The sequence below is a fragment of the Ceratotherium simum genome, chromosome 8 (genome assembly GCF_057802395.1).
Source record: "Ceratotherium simum simum isolate JZ-2026a chromosome 8, ASM5780239v1, whole genome shotgun sequence".
NCBI lineage: Eukaryota > Metazoa > Chordata > Mammalia > Perissodactyla > Rhinocerotidae > Ceratotherium > Ceratotherium simum.
Genome location: NC_141907.1, coordinates 62,000,473 through 62,026,728, shown reverse-complemented (window position 1 = coordinate 62,026,728; position 26,256 = coordinate 62,000,473). Strand labels below are relative to the sequence as shown.

The 26,256-nt window shown below is 37.8% G+C and overlaps 1 protein-coding gene and 1 non-coding gene across 9 annotated transcripts in view; both read left to right on the top strand.

Annotated features, from left to right (window-relative positions):
- Positions 1 to 26,256, top strand: part of CCDC158 (coiled-coil domain containing 158) — a 107,445-nt gene that overhangs the window by 27,127 nt on the left and 54,062 nt on the right. For 7 of the 8 annotated variants that reach the window (XM_087434447.1, XM_087434448.1, XM_087434451.1 and 4 more), the window contains 10 exons: positions 61 to 137; positions 1,228 to 1,338; positions 2,155 to 2,269; positions 9,471 to 9,590; positions 11,853 to 12,050; positions 13,200 to 13,682; positions 19,523 to 19,712; positions 21,533 to 21,685; positions 23,575 to 23,687; positions 25,725 to 25,883. In XM_087434447.1, coding sequence (XP_087290573.1) covers positions 61 to 137; positions 1,228 to 1,338; positions 2,155 to 2,269; positions 9,471 to 9,590; positions 11,853 to 12,050; positions 13,200 to 13,682; positions 19,523 to 19,712; positions 21,533 to 21,685; positions 23,575 to 23,687; positions 25,725 to 25,883 — 1,719 coding nt within the window. The remainder of the gene's footprint in view (positions 1 to 60; positions 138 to 1,227; positions 1,339 to 2,154; positions 2,270 to 9,470; positions 9,591 to 11,852; positions 12,051 to 13,199; positions 13,683 to 19,522; positions 19,713 to 21,532; positions 21,686 to 23,574; positions 23,688 to 25,724; positions 25,884 to 26,256) is intronic. The other variant, XM_087434453.1, reaches the window with a different exon arrangement.
- On the top strand, positions 22,193 to 22,299 carry LOC147916482 (U6 spliceosomal RNA). The gene has a single exon (XR_015553071.1). It is a non-coding gene; the product is annotated as a U6 spliceosomal RNA (small nuclear RNA).

Genomic DNA, 26,256 nt, shown 5'->3' with positions numbered 1-26,256 from the left:
TAAATTTTCCAAGCTTTAGATTTACCAGTCCCTAAATCAACATTTCTTTTTTATAACCAGGTAGAGGATCAGCTTGAAGCACTGAAATCTGAATCACAGAACAAAATAGAACTACTTCTTCAACAACATCAAGATAGGTAGGTTTCTGACTGAAGTACAGTTATGTGCCACATAATGATATTTCAGTCAACAATGAACCACATATACGATGGTGGTCCCATAAGATTAGTACCACATAGCCTAGTGTGTAGTAGGCTATACCATCTAGGTTCGTATAAGTATACTCTATAATGTTCACACAATGAAATGCCTAATGACGCATTTCTCAGAACATATCCTCGTTAAGCAATGCGTGACTGTATAGAAAATCATAGTGAAACTAAACATCATATCTACAGTCCCTTATCAGCAATTCCAAAATCTAAAAAGCTCTGAAACACAGAATTTTTTTTCATAGGTTTGTGGCAAATTCATGTTAAAGAAAAAATTATTCTGGCACTTGTTAAAATGGTAAGGAAGATTTTATTCAAGACTATTGTAATAGGAATTTGCATTAGGGAAGAGAGATCAGGCTCACTTCCCAATACAACCAGGAAAGTGGGGATTTATAGCCAAGGAGGAGGGTGAGGGGGTCAGTGGATGGAAAATCACCAAGAGGAGACATCCTCTTAGGGTGGAGAAATTCTCACTAAACTGACTTAACAGGATTCTTACTAAGCCTGGGCTAGGCAGGCCAAAGTTGGGGAGGTGCAGGAGGAAGGGTGCCAAGGTCAAGGCCTAGAAGAGGGCTCAGAGGAGCCTGACTGAAGCTTGGTCAAGGAGAGAGTCTCAGTCACTCCTTTGTTTGCAAAACCTGATCTGAGCTAATATAAAGCTATTTGTAGTCTTTATGATTTAGTGTGAATATTTAAAAACCTGTTGTTGCATTAGTAATATGTTTGGCTTATAGGGCACTTCCCTGGGGGTGTCATATAATACATAGTACTTGTAATTTATTATCATTGTAAAATAAAAAAAAGTCTAAATTCCAAAACCTAGCTGGCCTCCAAAGGATTTAAATAAAGGATTCTGGACCTATCTTAGAAACTTCTCATAAAAAGAATAGCATATTCAAAGCCAAAACAAAATACTGAATTTGAGAGTGTTGAAAATTATTAATTTTTGAAATAATTCATACTCAGGCAAAATCTTGTGTGTCAGATAACAATCATCACATTCTTTTTACAGGATTGAGCAGTTAATAAGTGAACATGAAATTGAAGTAACAGGACTTACCGAGAAAGCTAGCAGTGCTCGAAGCCAAGCCAACAGTATCCAGAGTCAACTGGAAATCATTCAGTATGTGTGTCCCGGTGGTTTGAAATTAATAGTCATTTATCTTCATGTTAGATATATTATTTTAATTAATTTTTCCGTTCTAAGATCTTTTAAAAATTGCTTAATAATTCCACAAGAAAGTAAAACTTTTCTAACATTCAAATGAACAGAAAAGATTATTTAAATGATAATATATGACCATATCAGAAGTTTTATTGCAAATATTTGGACCTGTTGGAATTGGATGTTTTAAATATTGTTCATATTTCAACTGATAGGATAAATCAAAGACACACACACTATATATGTGTGTGTGAATATATATAAATAAAATGTATATATATGCATATAAATAATTTTATAATTTGAGCTTTTGTGTTGAAACTTTTTATATGGACGTTTTCAATCATACACAAACGTAGAGAGAAAATAGTACAAATGGACTCCTATATACACATCACCCAGCTTCAACAGTTGACGACATTTTTGAGGTGAAGCTTTTAGGAAGCAATTTTGGAAAATAAAAAACTTTTGGCTGGGCCAGCCCTGGTGGCCTAGTGGTTAAGTTCCGTGTGCTCCACTTCGGCAGCCTGGGTTTGGTTCCCAGATGCAGACCTACACCACTCGTCTGTCAGTGGCTCACATACAAAATAGAGGAAGATTGCAACAGATGTTAGCTCAGGGTGAATCTTCCACAGCAAAAAAAAAAAAAGACTTTTGGCCTAGTAATGCCATACAAAATAGCTAGTGGAAGTATCTAAAAGCTAGAGTACACTTAGGTATCACACTTATTTTTAGTTTCTACTTGCTTTTATTCTCCCTTTAAACCCTTCTTAGAGAACAAGCAAGAAACCAAAATTCAATGTATATGCGTCAACTCAGTGATCTGGAATCTACTGTTTCTCAGCTACGTTCTGAATTAAGGGAAGCCAAAAGGATGTATGAAGACAAGGTGAGCTTCAATTTTGCTGTTCTGCTTCCAGAGACTGTTATACACAGAACCAATTATATACTTTTTAATAGTTTATTTGAAGATGAAGAATCAAAGTAATAATTTCAAACTAAAAGCAGTCAGTAAGATGAAGTAGGAAGATCCCAAATATCTGTATGTTAAATTATAAATAATTTTAATTTAAATTGTTTGCTCAAATTCATTCATTCTTAGAAAAAAAATTTTGCATACTTCAAGTAAGTTTCTCAAAATAAATTTAAAAATAAGACCATTTAAATTATTTTTACAAGGCTTAGCTTTAGGAAATACTTTGGTACCGGTTGGTCTCTCCCTACCACTCAGTACTTGAGGGGCCTTCCTCCTAGCTCTTACTTCAACTCCTAATTATTAATCATTGTGCAGCTAGAAAACTGAATTAACTTCAAGATTAGTCTAAATAAAAAATAATTAGGAAGATAAATCTTCATCTCTCATCACATAATTCCTCTTAAAACTGGATATTAATGAATATTTGATTCTGTTGTTTTTGTTCTCTCACTTTCCATAGCTAAAGAGGAGCTGTTCACTATCATTATCAACCGTTTATCGAGAACTTATGCTTTTGTTAATTTCAACCATTTATAAAACAGTAGAGACCCTAAAAAACAAGTGAAGAGCTACCATTCAGAGGAGCTTGTGTTCTTTGTTCCTGTGAGAAGAGTGATCGTACAGGCCCATTTGCTGGGACGGTCCCAGTATACACCTGCTATCCCAGTGTCCTGTTTTGTGAAACCACTTTTCATCTCCAAAGTGTCCCAGTTTGGAAGATAAATTCTATATATAGTCATCCTACCTATAAGAGAACTTACAGTTCTAACCATCGCTTTTAGCCGATTTCTCACACCTTAGCTGATTGGGAAGAAATAGAGTATAAGGAAGCTGCCAGATTTTCTTTATAAAGTAACCCAGTTCTGCAGGATAACAGTACAAGAAAAAAGCTTCACATGGGGAGAAGCAGTTGAATATTGCAGCTCTCATTCTTCCAGACATTTGCCCTCCTTTGGGCCACCCCTCATTTAATTACCACTGTCACTCCTGTGCTGGCCACAGGAGGGGGCAGTTCCTCCTTGGTTTTCTAGTTCAAGCACAGAATCTAAGACCTCAACCTTAATTCCCTGTGGTACAGCTAAAATAAGAATGGAAAATTTAGACATGGCTTTACTAAAGTCTAAACAATAGAGTAACATGAAACTCTATAATCTCAGTTGTGAGATTTAGATCCTCTACAGCAGTGGCTTTCAAACATTTTCGATCACTACCCTCACTAAGAAATAGTTTATCTTATGGTCTCGTACACAAATCCAGTTGAAGCAAGTTTCACAAAACACTATTTACCTCCGTTACATATGACGCTGGCTATTCTCTGTTCTCTTCAGATGCTGATTTGATGCTCACTAAACTGATTCATGATTCACTGGTGGGTTGCAGTTTGAATAACACTGCCTTACTAAACCTCCTTTCTTAGCTCTTAGCCTAAATCCTTGTGTCAGGGTCATTTCAACCACTGCCACCTATGAACAGCCTTAAGGAACCTTTCAATGCTTAAAGGCTAAACCCAAGCAACAAAAGCCCAGAGAGAAACAGTTGTCCTTTTCTGCTTCTCTGAGGCTTGCTGTTTGTGTTCTAGTGTTTTTTAACTCAGGACAAACTTTTCCTCTGAAGATTGATAGCAAGAATGTCCACCCTATTCTGGGCAGACCAAGCCTACACAAAAGGGCTTAATCTCACCCTGCAGGATGGTCATGATTTCAGTGCAGCATAGGGTGGAAGGAGGCTCGAGTCTAGTGGAGGTAGGCACATTGGTAGCCACGAGCTCTGATAATCTGACAGTGAGAGAGGAAATAGGAGAACTATTCTGTTACAGTCCCATACAATAACTAAATAAAATTCAACTCACGTTTGTTTTCTTACATAATTTGAAATTGCTATAGCTTTCCATTGTAATGTTGCTTGGAAAAATTATCCCTTCGTAAGCTATCACCCATTGTTTACTAATTTGCATATGGTCTGATATATAGCATCATGCTGATCAACTCTAAATTTAGGCTTGGTAGGAAATTTTAACAAATACTGAAATATCCATCCGAAGAATACAAAAATAGTTATTGAATTTTTATAAATATTTATCTATTTGGCATTGTAGAAGCATAAGCAGCCAGATGAATGAGTGCAAACTTTTTTATATGAATGTTTTGAGGTCATATAGATAAATGATACATATATATATGCTATTAGAATCATTATCTTATTTTGCTCTATAGTGGATCACCAAAAATTTTGATAGTCTTAAATAGTCAACATGTAATAGAAGTAAGGGAGGATGTATCAGCTTAATTAATTTTAATTGAGATCACTGAGATTTATAATACAGCGTATTCAGCCTGTTCAAGTTGGTACGTAGTTATTGGTTAACTAGGTTCTCTTAATAGTAACTCCCTTTATTCAGGGAACACTGAAAGGTGATTATCTTGTCAAATGTAATATAGAGTTGAATATACTGTGGCCTGAAATGGCATTAATTCATGGTGTACCTGAGCAAGCTAGTTAACAAAAGGATTTCGTTTTTGGGTCATGAAAAATTCCATTGTTATAAAATGTTTTTATTGTAATGAGTTGAATATAAAATCTAAAAAACACAAATTCTTCGTTTAATTTCTTTCATTTTCATATACTTTGACTTTACATTGCTAAAGCCTATTAAAATTTTAAAATCTATTTTATTTTCTGCTGCTTCAGTGCACATTTTAGTATATACTGTCCAAATAACAAAAAGGAAAAAAAAATCAAAGAAAATAATACATAAAAGCTATAATTAAAAATAAGATTTGTGTGAAAAGAAATTTATAAGAGTGTATTGATATTACACATCAACATGCTTTATGAGAGGCAGTATCAGTATTTTCTCTTGAGGTCATATTCCTTCAGAAAAAAGTTAATTATTTAAAAAAATTGATGACGACAGATCTGAACAAAACTTTCCAACTGAAATGCATAAATTTAGAGAAAACTCATTTAGGAGGTCGTTGTTTCTCTTCAGATTAACAAAAGTATTTTCATAGTGATGAAAATAGAAATTGTGTTTCAAGGAAAATTTTAGACGTAGCTTTTGTAGCTTACGAAAGCGTTTTACTGTAATGCTTTTTTCTATTCTTCTTTTTCCATTTTAGGAGAACCTCCAGAATTCCCCTTTACGAATTTGGACCAGTAGAAGCTGTCACTATTGGCTCTGTAGATTTGGCTTTACTCTTAACTTTCGCTTTTTGGCAACAAAAATATCTCATGATCTTGTTTATGTGTTAATTTTTCCTACTTTGAAAGCATTTGGGGCTGAATTTCGTACTCAAAAAGTAAAGATTTAGTAGCACTGGCTGGAGCTGTATACTGTGCAGGAAGATTCTGTGCAGACGTCTTTGCATAGTTCTGCCAATGCACCTCGTGCGGACCTGCAGCATTCCTTACTGTCCACTAGCTGTGTCTTTTTGAGCACAGAAAACAAAAGATACAATTTGGTATGATTGGTAATATCTCTAAAATCACTGTCAGATTAGAATGAGATCCCAATACTTATTTGTCCAGTCATCCAAAACAAAAATCCATTTCCAGATGGTGAAAGGGAAAACCAGTGCTGCTATTTAAAAAGAAAAGAAAAAGAAAAAACCTAATATATCTCAGATGTCAGGATTTATTCTGGACATTTTAAAAGGCTTTTCTCTATAGTGTTTTGTACAGCTGTTTGTATCAGCTCAGCTGCTACTTCAATGGTTTTCCCTTTCACTCTCTATCTTTTTGATCCATTAATTAATATAAATATTTTTACTCTAAAAAGTGAAAGGTAAAAGCAGAGCTATAGCAGTTGAGTCAGTACTGACAGCTACAAAACCAATGTGCCTGTGGGGGTCTGGAGGAACTTCTGATACTTTATGAACTAGGACGGAAATATAAGACTTGGCTCTTTTCTTTTTCTTTTCTTTTTTTTCTTTCTTAAATTTTGGTCTCATAGATTTTACCATCAAGTTTATCAAATGGTCATCTAGAATTTAAAAAAAAAATGAAAACAGACATGAAATAGCAAGTCTTAATTTAAGCTTTTAAAGTGCATATACAAATACTTTGCTCAAAGATAGAAATGGTTTTATGCCCAGGCCAGGAGTAGAAAATGTTTGTTTTAGTCATATGATTAACTTTTCAAATTGGAAGTTTTCTTGTTAAATTTATAGCTCAAAATGTGGTTTCTTTGACCATATTTTGTTTCCAAAGATAGGTGGAAAATAGAGAATTTCAGCTTTATTAATACTGTTCTTCTCCCATACAAAATTATGCGAAGCAGAATTGAAAGGAATTTGAAAGATCATCCAGAATGCTCTTTTCAAATTATAGATGAAAAAAATTGAGACTCAGTGAGGTTATGTGACAGAACCTGGATCAGAACCTAAGGTGTTTGACTCTTAGCCTGATCATATTACCTCTCTGATCACGTTTGTCTACCCAAAGTAAAAGTTTGTGGGGTTTTTTTCCTAAGTATTCCTAATGTCCTTGGTAAGTCTGTGCTGACTTAGTCTTTCTCAATAATAATAGAGCTGAAGAGATTATATCAACTGATATTATTCAGTCATTTTTCTTAGGAAGCTACTTGTGCTACAGATGTTGAATTGTTGGGCTTTTTTCTGTATAGGCCCTCAGAAGAGCACAAGAGTGAAAGTACTTCTTTATACGATTACTAGAATCTATTAACACATTTCTATTGGTAACCTAATGTTTTATGTATATCTAGTTCTTGTGAAATATTTTTTTATATATAACATACAACCAAATACAGAGTCAGTTTTAAAATATATCCAGTATATGGGCCGGCCCTGTGGCTTGGTGGTTAAGTGCGCACGCTGCGATGCTGGCGGCCCGGGTTCGGATCCCGGATGCGCATCGAGGCACCACTTCTCTGTCCATCCTGAGGCCGAGTCCCACATACAGCAACTAGAAGGGTGTGCAGCTATGGCATACAACTATCTACTGGGGCTTTGGGGGCAAAAAATAAAATAAATAAAATCTTTAAAAAAAAAAAATAAATAAAAAAAAAAAAATAAAATAAAATAAAATATATCCAGTATAAATATTAAAATTTATATTCTGATCCCTGTAGGCTGTGATACTACTCTGTAGGTAAATGTGAAACTGTTTGATAGTCCTACATTAATACTTTCTTAAGTGATATATATATGTGTAGATAAGGAGATATATATAACTTTTATGTGTTCATACTTATTTATCAAAGAGATAGTTGCATATGTGTGTGTGTATATAATATGATTAACAAGTATGTGTTGAATTAATAAATAAAGATCTTAAGTGAACCTAGTCCAGGTAAAAATAAACTAGAGTCATCAAGAAAAACCTAGTTTTCTCATATGTTCTCTAAGAAGGTTTAATCACAGTTCATCATCCAGCTATGAATAAGTTTTATTCTTGACGTCGTAGATTTGGAAGCCTGTTGAATAGATGCCTTAGAAGTAAGAAGGAATATGTAGCATTTATGCAGAAGAGTTCTTATTACTGGAAGTAGATGATGATGGTATTGTAGGTATCGTATTAAAGATCAGGTATTACCTCATAACATTAAGTATCAACATGTTCTCATTATTTTAATATCTCAGTGTCTAAATTATGAATTTGTGCAGCTCAGCCAAAATCCAAACCAGGAGTCTCCATTATCTGAGATCTTAACCTCTTAGCCCACACTGTACCTACACAGTAAGAGCTGAGGAATGCTATTAATAGTGATGGGCCTTCTGGCATATGTCATGGAAATGCATAGTCACACAGATCAAACAGCTGCCCTGTCTATGAGAGGAAAATACACCTATAACAGTCTTTGAAAATTGGTACTCTAGGGCCGGCCCAGTTGTGCAGTGGTTAAGTTCGCATACTCCACTTTGGTGGCCCGGAGTTCTCAGGTTCGAATCCCCGGCGCAGAACTATGCACTTCTCATCAAGCCAGGCTGTGGTGGTGACCCACATACAAAATAGAGGAAGATGGGCACAGATGTTAGCTCAGGGCCAATCTTCCTCAGCAAAAGGAGAGGATTGGCAAAGGATGTTAGCTCAGGGCTGATCTTCCTCACCAAAAAAGAAAGAAGAGCTAAAAAGGGCCGGCCCTGTGGCTTGGTGGTTAAGTGCGCGCGCTGCAATGCTGGCGGCCCGGGTTCGGATCCCGGGTGCGCATCGAGGCACCACTTCTCCGTCCATCCTGAGGCCGAGTCCCACATGCCGCAACTAGAAGGATGTGCAGCTATGACATACAACTATCTGCTGGGGCTTTGGGGGGAAAAAATAAAATAAATAAAATCTAAAAAAAAAAAAAAAAAAAAAAGAAAATTGGTACTCTTGGGCGAGCCCCAGTGGCCTAGTGTTAAGTTGGGCACACTCTGCTTCAGCGGCCCAGGTTCGGTTCCCAGGTGTGGACCTACACCACTCATCTGTCAGTGGCCATCCTGTGGTGGCAGCACATACGAAAAGAGGAAGATTGTCAGCGGATGTTAACTCAGAGCGAATTTTCCTCAGCAAAAAAAATAAATAAAATTGGTACTCTTATCCCATTTTATAGTTGAAGAAAATGAAGACTGGAATATATAATATGTATATAAATATATTAATGTATTTAATACATGTATATGAATTCACTCATCCTTTCAAAATAGAGTGAATATTTAATAATGTAAAACTAAACTGAAACTTGATATTTCCATTCATTCTTTTATATTCAATACCTTTTATTATTGAACCTCTGATATTCTGAAACAAAATAGCTCTTCTAAGTATAATATAGTTCATTTGTGTGGGCTCTACAGAATGTTATTTATGCCACATCAAGCTTCCTTAAATATCAAATTACAGAACACATTCTTTGAAGATAAATCTTGAATAGTGTGAGAATGACAGAGATGTATTACAGACAATGCCCACATCTAACAGTATCAAATATTTCATTTTGGCTAATTTCCCTGGCTAAATTCTACATAGATCTTAAGTTTAGAAAACTTTGCAAAACCCATCACAATAAACTTTTATTTTTGACCCCAAAATAATACCATTTGTTTTCCAAAGACTGTATTTATTTTATATTACCCACTGACATGGTCGGACCGTTGGATTTGTGCTTTCCTTTTAGATAGAAGAGCTGGAGAAGCAGTTAGTCCTTGCCAACTCGGAGCTAACTGAAGCACGGACGGAACGTGATCAGTTCAGTCAGGAGTCTGGAAATCTGGATGATCAACTTCAAAAGCTGGTGGTAAGATTATGCTCTAAATAATGCATGAGATTAATTTGGGGAAGTTTTTAACCAAAATATTTCACAAAACTTGTTTCATTTATAAAATTAAAAATTTTACAAAATATTTGTTCATACGTACACAGTAGAATATCCTAGACACTATTCAAGTTTTGCATATAAAATACAATATTCTATACCCATTTTTTTCTTAAGCAGAACTGTTATGGCTTAAAAGTTAGGTGAGGTTGATCTTTAGATAGGCATAGTCTTTCAATTAGATACTGTATTCTGCTAAATCGAAGTAGGATTGAGTATTCATTTCAAAGCCAAATAACATTCAAAACATATACAAATTATGTACAGTCATGTGCCACATAACGACATTTTGGTCAACAATGAACCACATATACATCAGTGGTCCCATAAGATTAGTACCATATAGCCTAGGTGTGTAGTAGGCTGTACCGTCTAGGTTTGTGTAAGTGCACTCTAGGATGCTTGCACAGTGAGGAAATTGCCTAATGACGCATTTCTCAGAATGTATCCCCGTTGTTAAGCAACATATGACTGTATCTAGAAAATTTGAATGTAAGTTTAGGTAAAAAATTTTTTAAAAAGAAAGAAAGAAAATAGGATTCTGATAATAGTGAACCAGCCTCCGCCCTCCGTTAGAGGTACTACAGGCTGAGAAATTTAGGAAAGGACATGCTTGGTACTGTTTTGTGTGATATCAGTGGTACAGGAGAATAAATTTCTCTCTTACTACCAAACCCCATTCTAGGGTATAGTGCTCTGTGCTGGTAGAGCCATCCTTCATAGTCTCATAAGGGGCTTGATGAGCATGCGCTAAAGGTAGACCTGGCAGCAGTGTGTGAGAAGCTCTAAACCTTGGGATAATCCTTCACTTCTTTCCCTCCTATTGTGTGTTTCCCGATGTCCTCATATCTGATTTGAAAATCTTAGAGATTAAATGTCTCAAAGGTCCTCAAACCTGTCCCCTCCTTTTCATTCTTACCACCACCTTTCGTCCAAGGCCCTCATTACACCTGAAACATGACAGTGTCTCCTTACTAGGGTTCCTAATTCCGGTTTCTCCCCTCTTCAATTCACTGTAAAGTGCTGCCATATTCATCTTTCTAAAATATAACTCTGATGGTGTCACTCTTCGACTCAAACATTACTTTCCCCTAAAGTCTAACACCCTGCCTTTCAAGACTGTTCATGATCTGGCCTCAGCCTGCCTTTCCAGTTCTTTTTCTCTGCATATACCCAGTGCTCCAAGCAAGCCACACGTGCCCCTTTCTAGTCCTTTCTTCCTAATCTCTATGTCTCCAAGCTGTTCTCAAGGTCCAGCTCAGATGCCTTCTTGAAGCATTTTGATCTCATTAGTGATTTCTCTCTGCTGTTCCTTATCTCTGTCTCTTTACTGAAAATCCACTTCCAGTTATTTGTATCTGTCTTATCTTTCTCTTTGGGTGATAAGTCATTTGAAGATCTGTGTGTCTTTGTTTCTCAACTCTGTTGAGTTTTTACTAACAGTAAACACTCACTGTGTATTTTTTTAGTGACTGAAGAGGCAGGTAATTCTATTCACAGCCCAACTACTACTCCAATCCCAGAACCAGACACTAGTCTGCCATTTCTTTTTTTTTTTTTTTTTTTTTTTTTAAAGATTTTATTTTATTTTTCCCCCCAAAGCCCCAGTGGATAGTTGTGTGTCGTAGCTGCACATCCTTCTAGTTGCTGTATGTGGGACTCGGCCTCAGGATGAACGGAGAAGTGGTGCCTCGATGCGCACCCGGGATCCGAACCCGGGCCACCAGCATCGCAGCGCGCGCACTTAACCACCAAGCCACAGGGCCGGCCCTAGTCTGCCATTTCTGAAGCAGTAAACCAAATCGCTGTTGCTATTCCTTCAAGCTTTTGAGCGTTTCTTTATTACAGGAGTACACTTGATATAAGCATAATGCCTTTGTTAGAAAATTCAAAACTCAAAAACAGGATGACCTTTAAAATCTACTGTATTTTCCTTTTCATTATATGTTATTTGGAGTCTAATCCATTGAGATTTACTTATAATGCTAGAAATTATAAGTAAGAAAAATATTAACTTATTTTTCTAGGAAATAATTGTTCTTAATCGAGCCATTAAAAAGGAATGAGATCCAAAATCAAAGGCTTCTCAAATCACATAAAAACTCCAAAGATGATATAAAGAAAATAAGAATTTTATTTTAATTATTTAATACTAGGGGGGAAAGCATACCTCACTTCTTGTAGGCTGATCTTCATAAAAGAGAGAAGGAGCTGAGTCTGGAGAAGGAGCAGAATAAGCGTCTGTGGGACCGGGACACCGGCAACAGCATCACCATTGACCACTTGCGGCGGGAGCTCGATGACAGGAACATGGAGGTGCAGCGCCTGGAGGCCCTCCTCAAGGCCATGAAGAGCGAGTGTCAGGGCCAGATGGAACGGCAGGTCAGGCAGGACGCGGCCCGGCTTCTCCAAGTGGTCTCTTCTGCGGGGGCAATGCATTTTATGTCTTATTGGTAGAGCTATTTTTTCTTTTTAAACATATGTGGGCCTAAAATAGCTCTAAAATAGTGCCATGGATTCTATGAACAAGTTATAAAAACCTGTTATTTATTTCATATTTTTGACCACTTATTAAAGATGTTAAGCTTTGTCTCATTTTTGTACACTGTTGAGTAGTGAAACTCCCATCCAATTGCCTTTTCATTTTCACCTAGAAATTGGTAACATAATAATTATTTCAGAAGAGCATCAAACCATAAGGAAATCTGAGGAACAGCAGGGTGGAAGGTTTCTAACATATTGTGTTTTGTTTCTCCCCCAAAAGAGACTGTCCCCTCCTTTTCCCCCAAACTGATGGAGACTCATATATACACAGGATGGGGGCACTCCAGTTCAGTGCACCAGTAGTCAAGTGTGGAATGCTTTATTAACAGCAGTGTACCTTCATACTGGAAGGACGTGGCTCCAATGCCAGTTATTGCCACAGAGACATAAAAAGCATCCCACAAAAGAGTAAGCTTCCCGAAATGTGAAAGCAAACCGGAGGGATCAGTCTTGGCTTAGACCCAGGCAAAGCCAATTTCTTATTCTCTGGCCCAACATGGGCAGGAAGAAAGATGAAAGGAGTGACTAGAAGTTAGGATCTTACTCTTTTCCAAACAAGGACCAGAGAATGTAAATGTATGTTGGATAAAAACCATTATTCACTTTTCCCTCAGAGGTAGAATTAAGGGGCAGGTTGGAAGGAAATAGAAGACAGTTACCTTCAGTCCTTCCACACTTTGCCCTATAGCTAGTGTTGTCCTAATTTAAATTGGTACAGAAAACATCCTCAGAGGAAGCTTCCCAAGCCCCCCACCCTAGAAAACCATTCTGGAGGAGCATTATTATTTAAGGTATCTCCACCTTGGTCTAATTAACACGTTGGTCTATCGTCTTTATGGAGTTTTGTCAGCAAACTGATTTGAGTTAGTTTAAATAGATATTATCTGAGTCATGATTTCATATTTTTGAGCTAACTTGTTATATCTCTTGAGGTTACCTCTACCTGTCTGCCCAAATCCACAAAATTCTGTCTTCTTTAACAATCAGATGGCAGCAATTCAGGGAAAGAATGAAAGTCTAGAAAAAGTGTCCTCCCTGACTGCTCAGCTTGAATCCACCAAAGAGATGCTCCGCAAAGTAGTAGAAGAGTTGACAGCCAAGAAAATGACCCTGGAGAGCTCAGAGAGGACTGTATCGGACCTGACAGCTTCCCTCCAGGAAAAAGAGAGAGCCATCGAGGCTACCAATGCAGAGATCACAAAGCTCCGCGCCCGGGTGGACTTGAAGTTGCAGGAGCTGCAGCACTTGAAAAATGAAGGGGATCACCTCAGAAACGTGCAGACGGAATGTGAGGCCCTCAAGCTACAGATGGCAGAAAAGGACAAGGTGATCGAGATTTTGCGACAACAGATTGAAAACATGACACAGTTGGTAGGCCAGCATGGACGGACGGCTGGTGCGATGCAAGTAGAAAAAGCTCAGCTCGAGAAAGAGATTAATGATAGGAGACTGGAACTACAGGAATTTAAGGTCTGTAGAGTTTTTTGGTGGTTTAACTTTTGAAATATCTTTTTCCCCATAAGTAAGTATGACCTAATTTACTGAAAAGGGGTTCTCTAAAGAGGATCTGTGGACACACTGAAATTGTGCATATGTGTATTTTTGTGAGAGATGATCCGTACTTTTATTAGATTCCAAAAGGAGTGGCCCCAGAATGGTTCAGAACTATCCATATGAAAGAGAAAAAGTCAGAAACCCCAGCTTCTTCGGGAAGCCTTTCTTGATGCCAGTTTGAAGTATTTTCTCTCTTTTCAGACACACCTAAATTTGAACCCCGTCTCTCACCACTCAGTAACTGTAAAACACTGGACTGTTTTGCTGAATCTTGACTCCTATGTCTGTAAAACAAAATGAAATCAAAGAACAAACAAAACAAAAATTCCCCAGTAACCTTATTGGGTTACTTGAGGCTTAAATGAGAAAATATATATCAAGGGCTTAGCCTAGATCCTGGCCCGTAGAAGATGTTTAGAAAATATTAGTTCCCTTCCCCCATTCCATTCTTTGTCTGACCCTTATCACACTTTATTTGTACCTGTTATAACCTGGATCACATTCTATATTGCACTGTGTGTGTTTATATAGCAGTGTCTCCTCTCCCCTGTAAGACTACAGACTTCTCAAGCAGGGCACACATCTTATTCATCTTTATCCCCCTGCCCCACGTCTTTGTGCCTTGCACCCAGCAGATGCTCAGTAAATATTTATCAAAATTTAAAATGATTGAATGAGTTTTTTAAAAATTTGATTTCCTAAGCTCTGTGTCACCTGTATCTTTGCCTTGGTGTCTAATAAGAGACAAATCACCTATAATTTGTTTTCTTTCTTTCAGTATTATTGAGACGTAATTGACACACAGCACTGTATACATTTAAGGTATACAACATAGTGACTTGACTTACAAATATTGCGCAGTGATTATCACAATTAAGTTAACATCCATCATCTCACATAGATAAAAAAAAAAAAAAGTTTTTTTCCTTGTGATGAGAACTTTTAGGATCTACTCTCTTAGCAGCCTTCAGATATACCATACAGCAGTGTTAACTCTAGTCACCTTGCTGTACATTTCATCCCTAGTACTTATTTATCTTATAACTGGAAATTTATCTTTTGACCACCTGCTTCCAATTCCCCCTCCATCCCACGCCTCTGGTAACCACAAATCTCACATAAATTTAAGATGCCTGAGTTTCCTCATTCTAAAAATAGGGCCAACGATAGATTATCATCTATCTTATAGAGATATACAAGTTCATTGCATAAAGAACTAGAATTTTATGGTGCTTAAGTTTTTTACTTGATTATATCCTAAGAACTTTTTTTTAATGGCCAAACTCGCCATGAAAGAGACTTTTAAAGGCTTCTCAATGGCCAATCCTTACAATGAAAACTTTAGAATAGGTTTGCAGAACATATTAGAGGAGAAAAGATGATTGGTCCACCTTCTTGTTAAAGAAAAAAGATGGATTTCTAGTATTGTTAAGAGTACAAACAAATGGGAAAATCCTATTGAGTCTTATACTCTAAAAATTAAATCAATTTAATCTTCATAAAAACCTTATGAGGTGGCACATTATTATCCCATTTTACAAATGAGGAAATTGAGACTTGGAGACATTAAATCACTTGCCTTAAAACCATGCTACCTTGAGTTTGAATCTAGGCAGTATATGAGAAAATGTTATAGTGCAGTGGCTCCGATCACCTGAGAACCAGAAGTTTTCAATCCCCTGGACTGAGAACAAGAATCACCTGGAGGGCTGGTTAAACCAGACTGCTGGGCTCCACCCCCAGAGTTTCTACTTCAGTAGGTCTAGAATGGGGCCTGAAACTCAGTGTTTCTAAACAAATTTCCATATAATGCTGGTCTAGAGAGCACACGTGAAGTTCTAGTATTAGAGTACCTCAGAGCAGTGTGGATTACTGTGATGAGAGTGGCCAATGAAGACTTCAGTGAAGAGTGGGAATTTGAAATGGGTAAAAACTAGGCAAAGAGAAGGAAGAAAGGCATTCCTAGCAAGGGGAAGAAGCTCAGTCTATACTTTATCATAGAGGTGGTGTGGGAGCCGTTAAAGGTTTTGGGTAGAGAAGAGGAGGTGACATGAAAAAGGCAATGTTGAGGGTAGGTTAATCAGGCAGAGTTTGGATAAAGAATGCAAAGATAGATTGGAGAGAGCAGAAACTAATGTTCAATTCCCAAATATGGAGCTGGAGCAGCTCCAGGGAATGATTTCCTAGATGAGAAGAGCTTCACAGGGACACAAAAAATATAAGTTAAAAACTCATTATTATTATTGTTATTATTATTATTATAAGAGCTTTGATGCCACTTCCACTTCCCTCCACAATCCAGTGAGGAAGAAAGGGGAATCCTAACCCTAGAAGATATGGTTTCTCTCCTCTCTTAAAGCTGAGCCCTGCTCACCCTGACAGCAGAGAAGCGCTTTCTCCCAATAACTGCAGGTCCTCAAAGCTGAATCCTTTCTTAGAAGGATAAGAAAGGACTGAGTGTCCATCAGCTGGTCCCACGAGGTGGGACGAGAGTAGCACAGGCCCAGTACATGTTGTGATGCCTCAGGCTGTCTCGGGTAAAGCCCTTCCCCTGCCTTGCCTCATGAGGCCAGCTGGATCCAGTGTGACAATTACCGGGAGTGGCTGGGCAAGCAGGGATCAGATAGCCTTGTTTAGGACATTTACTGCCCAAGCCCATCACAGGTGGGCAGTGAGCCAAGCCTACAGCTCTCCACCAATCCTGTTTGAAACAGCTGAAAGCTTGTTATATGTTTACATTTTAAATATAGCATTGGCCTGTACATTTAAACTGCCATTATATAGTCAAACTGTATTAGCTAGTATTATATTTAAAGCCAACAGGCCTTAATTTCAGGGGACAATCTGATGACCAAAAAAGTAAGTTTCTTTTCAAATGGTATTTGCTTGGAAGGATCTAGGCCAGCTCTGTCCACTAGAAATATAATGTGAGCCACATATGTAAATTTAAAATTTCTATTAGACACATAAAAAGAAACATAAAATTAATAACATTTTATTTAACTCGATATATCCAAAATATGGTGATATTTTTATATTGCAATCAATATAACAAATTGAGAATTTTACATTCTTTTTATAGAAAGTCTTTGAAATCTGGTGTGGTTTACACTTAACAGCACATCTCCACTTAGATTAGCCACATTTCAAGTGCTCAATAGTCACATGTGGCTAGTGGCTTTGTATTAGACAGTGCAGAGCTAGGTCCTGGGAAGAGAAAGGTTCATCCTGGGAAGCCTTACCAACACAAATAGAGGTGATTGTAGGAATCCACATGTGAGGTAATGATAATCCAAATTGGAGGTTGGGAAGGACTTCGTGAATAGTTGAAAAGAAGGAGGAAGGGGGAAGAGGAAGTCATAGGAGACTTTGAAGTGTCAAACTTAGGTGGCTGGAGACTTGGAATAAGGTAGCACCTGTAACAGAAGAACTAGGAAAAAGTCAAGAGGAAGAGCCCTCTGTGAGGAAGGAATAGGAGTGGTTTGGTCAGAGTTTGCAGAAGCATACCAAGCTGGGAATTTCTGAGTCAGTTGGAGATGCAAAATCAGTTTACATGTTCATATTCCCTGCTCAATTCAAAGGACCAGATCCAGCTACCACCGTGCTCACTTGCTCTCGCAGTTGCCTTCTCATTGGTCTCCCTGCTTCCACTTGTACCTCCACCCCCACCACTGTTTATGCTTCACACAGGAGCCAGAGTTGTAGTTTTAAAACATTACATCACTCCCATGCTCAAAACTGTTCAGTGGCTTCTTATCTCACTCAGAAGGAACTCTCACATCCTTAAGACGTTGCCTCTAAGGCCAGTCTTGCCCATGGATCCCAGTCTGACTTCGTTTCCCACTACTTCCCCCAAGACTCACTCCACCCCAGTGTAGAGGAGGAGAAATCCTTTTCCCTCTATCTTTCTAAATTCTCAGTTGGGGCTCCGTAAACAAGACACATTAACCAGAGAAAAACAAACAGAAGTTTATTAACATGTATGTCTCATATACACTTGGGAGAAACCCAGAAAAATGAATAACTTAGAGAGGTGGCTTCGAATTCAGGCTTAAGTACCATCTTTAGCTAATACAAAGAAGAGTATGGGGGAGGCAAGTCATGGGAAGTTGACCAGGAAAACTGTGGTTAACAAGGATGAGATCCGTTATGCAGATTTAAGTCAGTGCCTTCTCCATTGATAAGATTTTCTTGTGATTTAGTCATCCTTCTCTTCCTGGTTCAGAGAGGGAGACACCCTTACAAATGGAGATTTCTTTTATAAATGTAAATTTCCCTCAAAGGGTAACTTCTAGTCTCTTTTCAGAGCTTCTCCTGTGTGTGCTTTTTCTCAAAATAATCCTTATACCAAAGAGGCATATTTGAGGGTGGCATATTCTGGTTTCCTCCACCAGCATTCTGATGGCCTTGCTATTCCTACAACAGGTTACCTATGCCTAGAGCTGTCCCTCAGCCTGTCACATGGCTTGCTCCTTCACCTTTTTGAGGTTTCTGCTGATCCAAGACCTTTCCTGACCAACTGTGTCAGGGACCCCAGGACCACCCCAGGTTCAGTCATTCGCTAGGAGGACTCACAGGACTCAGCATATAGTCATGCTCCTGGACACACTTTATTACAAGAAAGGATATAAAACAAATCAGCAAAGGGAAGAGGTGCATGGAGGAAACCAGGCCCAGGCTTCTGGAAGTCATCTCCTACAGTCCCACAGGATGGGCTGAATTCCCCCAGCAGCGAGTTATGACAACACATGTCAAGTGTTGCCAACCAGGGAAGTTCATTAGAGACTCAGTGCCCAGGGTTTTTGTATTGGGGGCTGGTCACATAGGCCCTCGTAGCCTGGCGGATGAATACAGTCTTCCAGAAGGAAAGCAGGTGTTCAGCATAAATCATTTTGTTTGCAGAAACAGTTTAGGCATAGTGAGCCACTCTTATCAGTTAGAGTGGTGGGAATCCTCCCAGAATCCAAGTTCCCAGACACCAGCCAAGGGCCAACCTGGTTAGCAGGCTTTAATAAGGAAGGCAGTCAGGCTCTCTTCTCCATACAGTTGCCCTCCAAATCTGCAGGTTCCACATCCGCGGATTCAACCAACCGTGGATTTTGTCCTGTGCTTACCAATCCCCCACAATACTGGGAGACAACTGTACCAGCTTATCTCAAGTAGCAGCCTTTCCCATGCATTCCTTCTCTACCCCTCACCTTCTTTTATTCTTTTTTTGTCACTTATCATTACCTCACTATTAAATATTTGTTGTTGTTTGTCTCCTCTCACTAGAATGTAAGCCCCGTGAGGACAAGGACGTTGTTTTGTTTACTGCTCTGTGTGGCCAGGACAGGGTAAGGCGAGTGAGGCCTAGGGCGGGAAACTCCTACTAAGGAGGCGCTCACCTAGGGCCGCATCTGCTCACCCTTGTACCTGCCCTGCTATGCCATCCCCAATGTGTAAAATAGTGCCTGGCACAAAGGAAATGCTCAATACACCTTTTTTTGAATGAATGAATGTATGGAATAGGAATAATGAAGGATTGTGGCAAGTGATACTGGAAATTGACATCTAAGGTTAAAAGAAAGGTCAAATATTCCTTTTGTTTTCCCACTTAGTATTGATGCTTTCTAATAAAATACAAATTTAATATCCTGGGAAATAGTGAAAAGATATTAAATATAGATAGGATACTCATATGATACCTAATATAACTGTATATGTACATATTTTTTGTTTCTTACTCTATCCTTTGTATTTATCCCTATATTTAGATTTTAAAAGATAAAAAAGATGCAAAGATACGAGAGCTCGAGGCCAGAGTGAGTGACCTGGAGCTGGAAAAGGTGAAGCTGGTGAATGCAGGCTCTGAGCGGCTCCGTGCAGTAAAGGACATCAAACAAGAGAGAGATCAGTTATTAAATGAGGTGAAAACCAGTAGGAATGAGTTAAACAGTCTTACAGGTATGTTACTTCAGTTTAAATTCTGCTAAAAAATAAGAGTCCTATCAGTGAAGTCCAATGTGGATACTAGGACTGTTGTAAAAGAATGGTTCCTCGTCCCACGTTACAAACATGGATAGTTGTGCTGCCCCAATGGAGTATTTCGGCGCCTGAAATCCTGATACTTCTCCTTGAAGAGCTTCCATATCTTGCACTTATTAACCGTTAACGTTAATTAGCCCTCAGAGTCCACTGAGTTTCTAAGAGAAGGGTGAGGAAAGTAGAAACCTCAAGTGCTTTGAGTCAAATAGCTGTTTAGAGGTTTAATAATGAAGCAACACGTGAAACAGACTTATGCAAATTTCTTGAAGGAAAAATCCAAGGCCTTAACTTTAAAAATGAAACACTTCTAGTTCACGATTAGTATGGTACAGGTATCATTTACTTCACACACACACACAAAGTCGGTAATTCCTGAGTGTGTACTATGCCAGATCCTGAGGTAGAACCTAGAAACACAACAGTGAGGCTCCTAGCTAGTTGGGTGCCAGTCCTGTGGGGTGGGTTACGGTACAGTGGGTGAGGCACGGTGGACCTGTGCTGAGTGCAGATGTGGGAGAGGGTAAAGAATCAGCCTCCGTTAGGAGGTGACATCTGTACTAGTTTGAAGGAGGAAAAGGAATTGGGCAGGTGAAAAAGTGGTAGAAGGGCAATCTAGGCAGAGAACATTATGGGCAAACGCATGAAGGCATGAAGTAACATAATCTGACCTCAGAAGTATTTGTTGGAGTGAAAGTGCAAAGAAAGAAGGACTAAGAAATGAAGCAAAATAGATAGGCACAGCCAGACAATGAGCAGCCAGCAAAAGACATTAAATAAGAGATTGTTGTCATCAAATTTACATTTCAGAAGCACAGTGTCGGCAGGTAAATAGAGAAAGACTAACAGGACAGACGCCAACGAGTTAAGGAGGATTTTGCAGGGATCCCAGGGAAATCTGATGAGAGCCTGAACTAAGGCATTGGCAGTGGGAATGAGAGGAAAGGGAAGAATTAAGAATGTTTTTGGAGATGGACTCAATAGTACTTAGAGGTTGGAGGGGTTGTGTATGCTTTTCGGGTTTTAAGTTTGTGATACTGGGAGAGCAATGATAACAGCTGAGAGAGAAAAACCAGAAGGAGGGGTAGGCTTGAGGGTGGGAGGGTTGGAGGGTTGGATGTAGTCAGTATGAGACAGTTGGTTTGGGTGACACTAGGACATCCACTTGGAAATGTCTGCATAGACACAGTTCAGCAAAGAGGTCTTGGCTCTCTTTGTCCCTGTTGTATGTAAATCTATCTAGCACTTATAAATATAAATAAATAGATATTTGAATAAGTTTGTGTGTATGTGTGTGTGTGGGTATTCTTGTATATGAATGATGAATGTGTGCCAGGTATTTTGATAGTTACTGGAGATAAAAAGATAAGACATGTGGCAGCCTCAGGTTACTTATTGTGTGGCGGAGATTCATCTGCCTATAGATGGTGGTTAAATCAGTTGTAGTGGATATGATCATCCAAGAAGAAGGTTTAAGATGCGAGCCAATTACAGTGGTTGGGAAAAAGCAGTGAATAATAAGTGGGTAGAGAAGGAGAATCCACCCAAGCAGATTAAAAATAAAAAGTCAGGTCCCTGGAAATGTATATGTACATCTAATTTCTGTTAACAAATGACAGTGTAACTAAATGCAGTCTCTTCCAGCTCTAAAATTCTATGATTGTTAATTACAAATAAAATATACTTCATAACAATGGGAGAGAAAAATGTAACCATCTGTTATTGATTATCATGTTGTACAGAGGACTATGAGGTCTTAAAAAGGAATTTTCGAAACAAAAGTGAAGAAATGGAAACTACTACAAATAAGCTGAAAATGCAATTAAAGTCTGCACAGGCTGAATTAGAACAAACAAGAAATACATTAAAGTCAATGGAAGGATCTGATGGTCATGGTATGCTTTATTAGATTTTCCTTCTGTTTTTAATTCCATTGGTTTAGGTTTATTAAAACACAGACCTGGATACATTGCATGTCACCTCTTCACAGTGCCACGTGGTGTGAGATACAGCAATAGGTATCAATGATGGGTGTGATATAGCAGTAGTTCCACTAAATACAAGTTACTTTCATTCAACCCCTTATTTTTCACATGTTCATTATCTACATAAACTATGTGTCTGTGGCTAATTGTCAGTTCCTGATTCCTTCTCGGAGATAAAGATGGGACGGAGCCCTGGGAAGTGAACTGCCAGGATGAGGGGTCCTTCTCACCACTTAGACCTGTTCCCTTTTTACCTTGCTGCTCGTATCAATTCAGAGAGAGAGGGTTAGTTGCTGTTTCATATTATTCATATCGTTGTTGATATAGCTGTATTAGCTGACTATAAGAATAAATATCTAAGTAAAGCCTACATTTTTCTATTGCTCAGTTTTTTTTTAATCTCAAAGATTTATTTTTGTGTTGGACTCAGCAGCACGTATACCAAAATTGGAACTGTATAGAGAGAATTATCATGGCCCCTGCACAAAGATGGTATGCAAATTCTTGAAGCATTCCATATTTTCTGTGGTCCTCAAAGGTTCAGCTCTTTCTTTGCTGGTTAACTTAACCAAGAAAATGGTGGGGTTTGGAGATGACACTCAAGAGGCCCATTTGGATTACCCCACTACCACCACCAGACAGAGTCCCTTCCTCAGTGCCCTCCAGGCATTCCACAACTGCCCCAGTCACATGACAATTATTAAATTAACCAGGTAATCCTGTATTTGCATTGAATGCTTATTTTCATTGATTAAAATCATCTTAAAATAAAAAGATTTAAGAAATTACCTTTGAAGGCCAATCATGATCTACTTAATCAGACCAGAATTCTTCAGAGTGGTGAGCAAATCATGTCAGACTTTTGATCTATTAATAGATCAATGTACTGTGCTTGTATATTACTCTTGTCTTTGACAGTTTAGCTGTAGGAACTATATCTCGTTAGCAAGAAATCAGACCTTTCATCCTCTCCAATAGTTTGTTTTTAAACAATGGTACATTTTCTTTTTCCTTTTTAACCTCTAAGCTATAGCTGGACCTGACTCAAAGCAGTGGCATTTTCAAACCTCTTTCCTCAGCTGACTATGAAAAGCATATGGTCCCTGACTTTGAATTTCCAAGCAAAGATGAGCTTCATGTGTCTTTTCAATGGCCTGCCATGTCTTAAGTATTTAGTGCCTACTACCTGTCTAGAACATTCTCATCCTGTCACCAGTTTTACTAAAATGATCACATATATGCTCATGCTGCCAATTTGACTGTTGAAACAGTAATGAGTTCCAAGCACATGACTATGACCATGAGAATCAAAATTGAATGGTTTGTGATATCACTGGAATCTTTAAAAAGATCACTAATAATAGGTGTCTTGTAGTTTCTAGAAAAATTATTTTAGTAAAAATACTATATACATTTTTCATTATATGGCTATATATTTTTATGTATATATTTTCTACATGTAAGTATGAATTTGATCAGTATTATTTATTACCGTTGAAATATGGCAAATTATGATGGTCAACGAAATGAATTCTAATAGCAAAGAAGTCACAAAACATCATCATTTATATATATTTCTTAGCTCAAAATCTCTGAGTAGTTGCTGAAAATTGTTATATCACAAAATTGTGAAATATGAAGACCCTTTTCAGTGATCACTGCCTTGAAACTGTCCAGGTGCCTAGGAGAATCTTACTTGTCACCTTCTCATAATGTTTAACCATCAAATGATAGTAGCCTCTCAAAATTTAGAAACTTTAAAAACTAAAGCACAGTTTACTTCCTTTTTTTTTTTCCAGCTATGAAAGTGGCAATGGGGATGCAAAAGCAAATCACAGCTAAAAGAGGTCAGATAGATGCCCTTCAGAGCAAGATACAATTTTTGGAAGAGGCAATGACAAATGCAAATAAGGTGGGTCCCTGGCCCTGGAGTGGGGGAAGCTAATATGTTCATTCATTAATACACTACAAGACAGAATAAGACGTAGCAGAGATAACAGAGTACAATGGAGAAAAGACAAGAGGTTATTTCTGACTGAGAGAATGAGGGAAAAGTTCCTGAAGGAACATTCAAGCAGGATCTCGAAAGAGTTAGTATTTTAAGTACAGGAAACGAGCAAAAGGACATTTGTGGCAGAGACAGGGATTGATTATAAATTAAGCACATTTAGTTCTGCTATAAGGTGACATATGTATTCCTAAAATCAGTGTGCTAATCAAAATTGTGCAATGAAAACCACAGGACTTATGAGAATTGGAGCTCCACACTAACACATTTCATCAGTGACACCAAAAAAATAGCAACCTAATGAAAATGGTAGCACACTTTTACACATGTTAAATGGTTAAGAAATACATAAATACTACAATAAGTAAGGTTCTTTATCTTAAAAAAGACCTGAAGTTTGCCTTTGGGTGTGTGCATCGAAGGGTTGCAGCTTGTGAGTTATTGTGAAGGATTAGAAGGTGTGTTTTCTGTAACACTAGATGTGCATGGATGTGGCTCACAACACAAGGTAAACTGAGGTAGTTGACAGATAGTTGTTTGATGAGTGTGCACGTGTGCTTTGTGTGTATTCCTCTGCAGCTCTGTTTAGCTGGTGCAGTTTTCTCTGTTGACCTAGTATTTCTCATAAATGAAGCTGCGCTTAAGTAACTGTGAAATTTGTGTTATGCTCGAATATTCCCTGATGTATCAATCACTTTGGAACAAATTTGCATTTTCAGAAGAAGAATTAGAACTGACTATAATGGAGGTGAGAAAGTAAAGAGCTTAAGTAGAAAATAATAAGTGCAACTAAAGTAATTGCTTTCCTCATACCCAAATGAGCTGCTGAAATACTTTTTTAGAAGGAAGCTAAATATTAGCAATATGTACATACGTTTGTGCATACATCATATGGACTTATTCCTTTTTTTTGCACTTTCCCTTTCTTTTCTCCCCTCCTTTTCTCTCATCCTAAATTTGCTTTTTTCTTTTTCTTCTTCCATTATTTGCCTATTTGGAACCTAGAGCAGTACTTTTCCTCGTCCTGCCTGAGGGTACTTGGGGCGTTGAGAAGTTTCTGGCTGCCGTCATCAGAGATGCCTGCCCCCCTGAAGGAAGGCATTCATCAAAACTCAATGACATTCCCTTCAAACAGGAAGGAGGCAGCTTGTAAAATTAATCCCTCTTTCTTTCTGAAGCTTTTCTGCCTAACTAATCAGAAAAGGAAAAATTGTTTGCATCCAAAATGTGTGTTATAGTTACAGTACCTTCTCCCTTGTTTACATTAAAGATTTTTTCTGTGAGAAAACTATATATTTAAAGAAATATAGAGTCAATAAGTTGAGGTCTATTTTAACTTGACTACTATGCATTTCTTTTTGTCTACCTAATCTATGATGTTTTTTAAAGGAAGGAACTAATTTTAATGAAATTTTGTTGAATACCAAAGACTCTCTGTAAGTATATCAGTAAGTTCATTCTCATCACTGGACCGTAAGTGACTTGAGGGCAGGAACTGTGTGTCCCATTTCTTTTTATGTTGGAGGGTCTGCAGTAGGCATTTGTGAAATAAATATTCAACCTTGAAACAAAATAGAAACCCATAAAGCTTTCAAATAAATGCATCTTTAAATCTCTTCTGTCATTTTAAACTTCTCAGTAAAATTTAGTGTACGATTACTCAATCTCAATTCGTCATAACATTGTCTCTTTTTATGACAAGATAGTTATTACATATTTTTTAGGTTTCATCAAAGATTTATTAAGCCTGGAAAGAAGTAATAATACTAGTAGTGATAAAAATGAGTACAAGGTAACATAATTCTAGCAGCTCCCAATTCCAACTCAAAGCAATTAAATGGCATATGACTTAAACTGTAGTTCAGATCTTTATATAATTGTTTTAAATTTCCATCACATCTCAGCATATTATTTCTGATATTTTCTTCTCTATAATTGTAGGAAAAGCATTTTCTAAAAGAAGAGAAGAATAAATTAAGCCAAGAATTGAGTACTGTTGCAACAGAAAAAAACAAGATGGCCGGAGAACTAGAAGTCCTGAGATCTCAGGAACGCCGTTTGAAAGAAAAAGTTGCAAATATGGAAGTTGCTCTTGATAAGGTAGTTATTAACTAAATATATAAAGTAGCTGTCAACTAAATAGTTATTCACTGGGTAGAATTGTTCTTTATGAAAGCTTCACGTTGATAGGAACGAAATCTGTCAAATTGGATTGCATCCCAATCACCTCGCACGAGGAAAAACTACATCCTATAGAGAAGGCTCTTCTGAGCTTTAAAAACAGTAAAAAGTATGCATTTAGAAAGCCTCTTTTTCAGGTTAACATGGTCACAGGGGTAGTAAGATATAAGATGTAAGATGCTCTTGGTATCCTTAGTGGCCTGAATAATTAAAAATGCCACCAATCTACCTTATCACCAAAGAATGACTTGAACACTAGGTAGAATACAGTTTGTTAATAATATCAATAAAT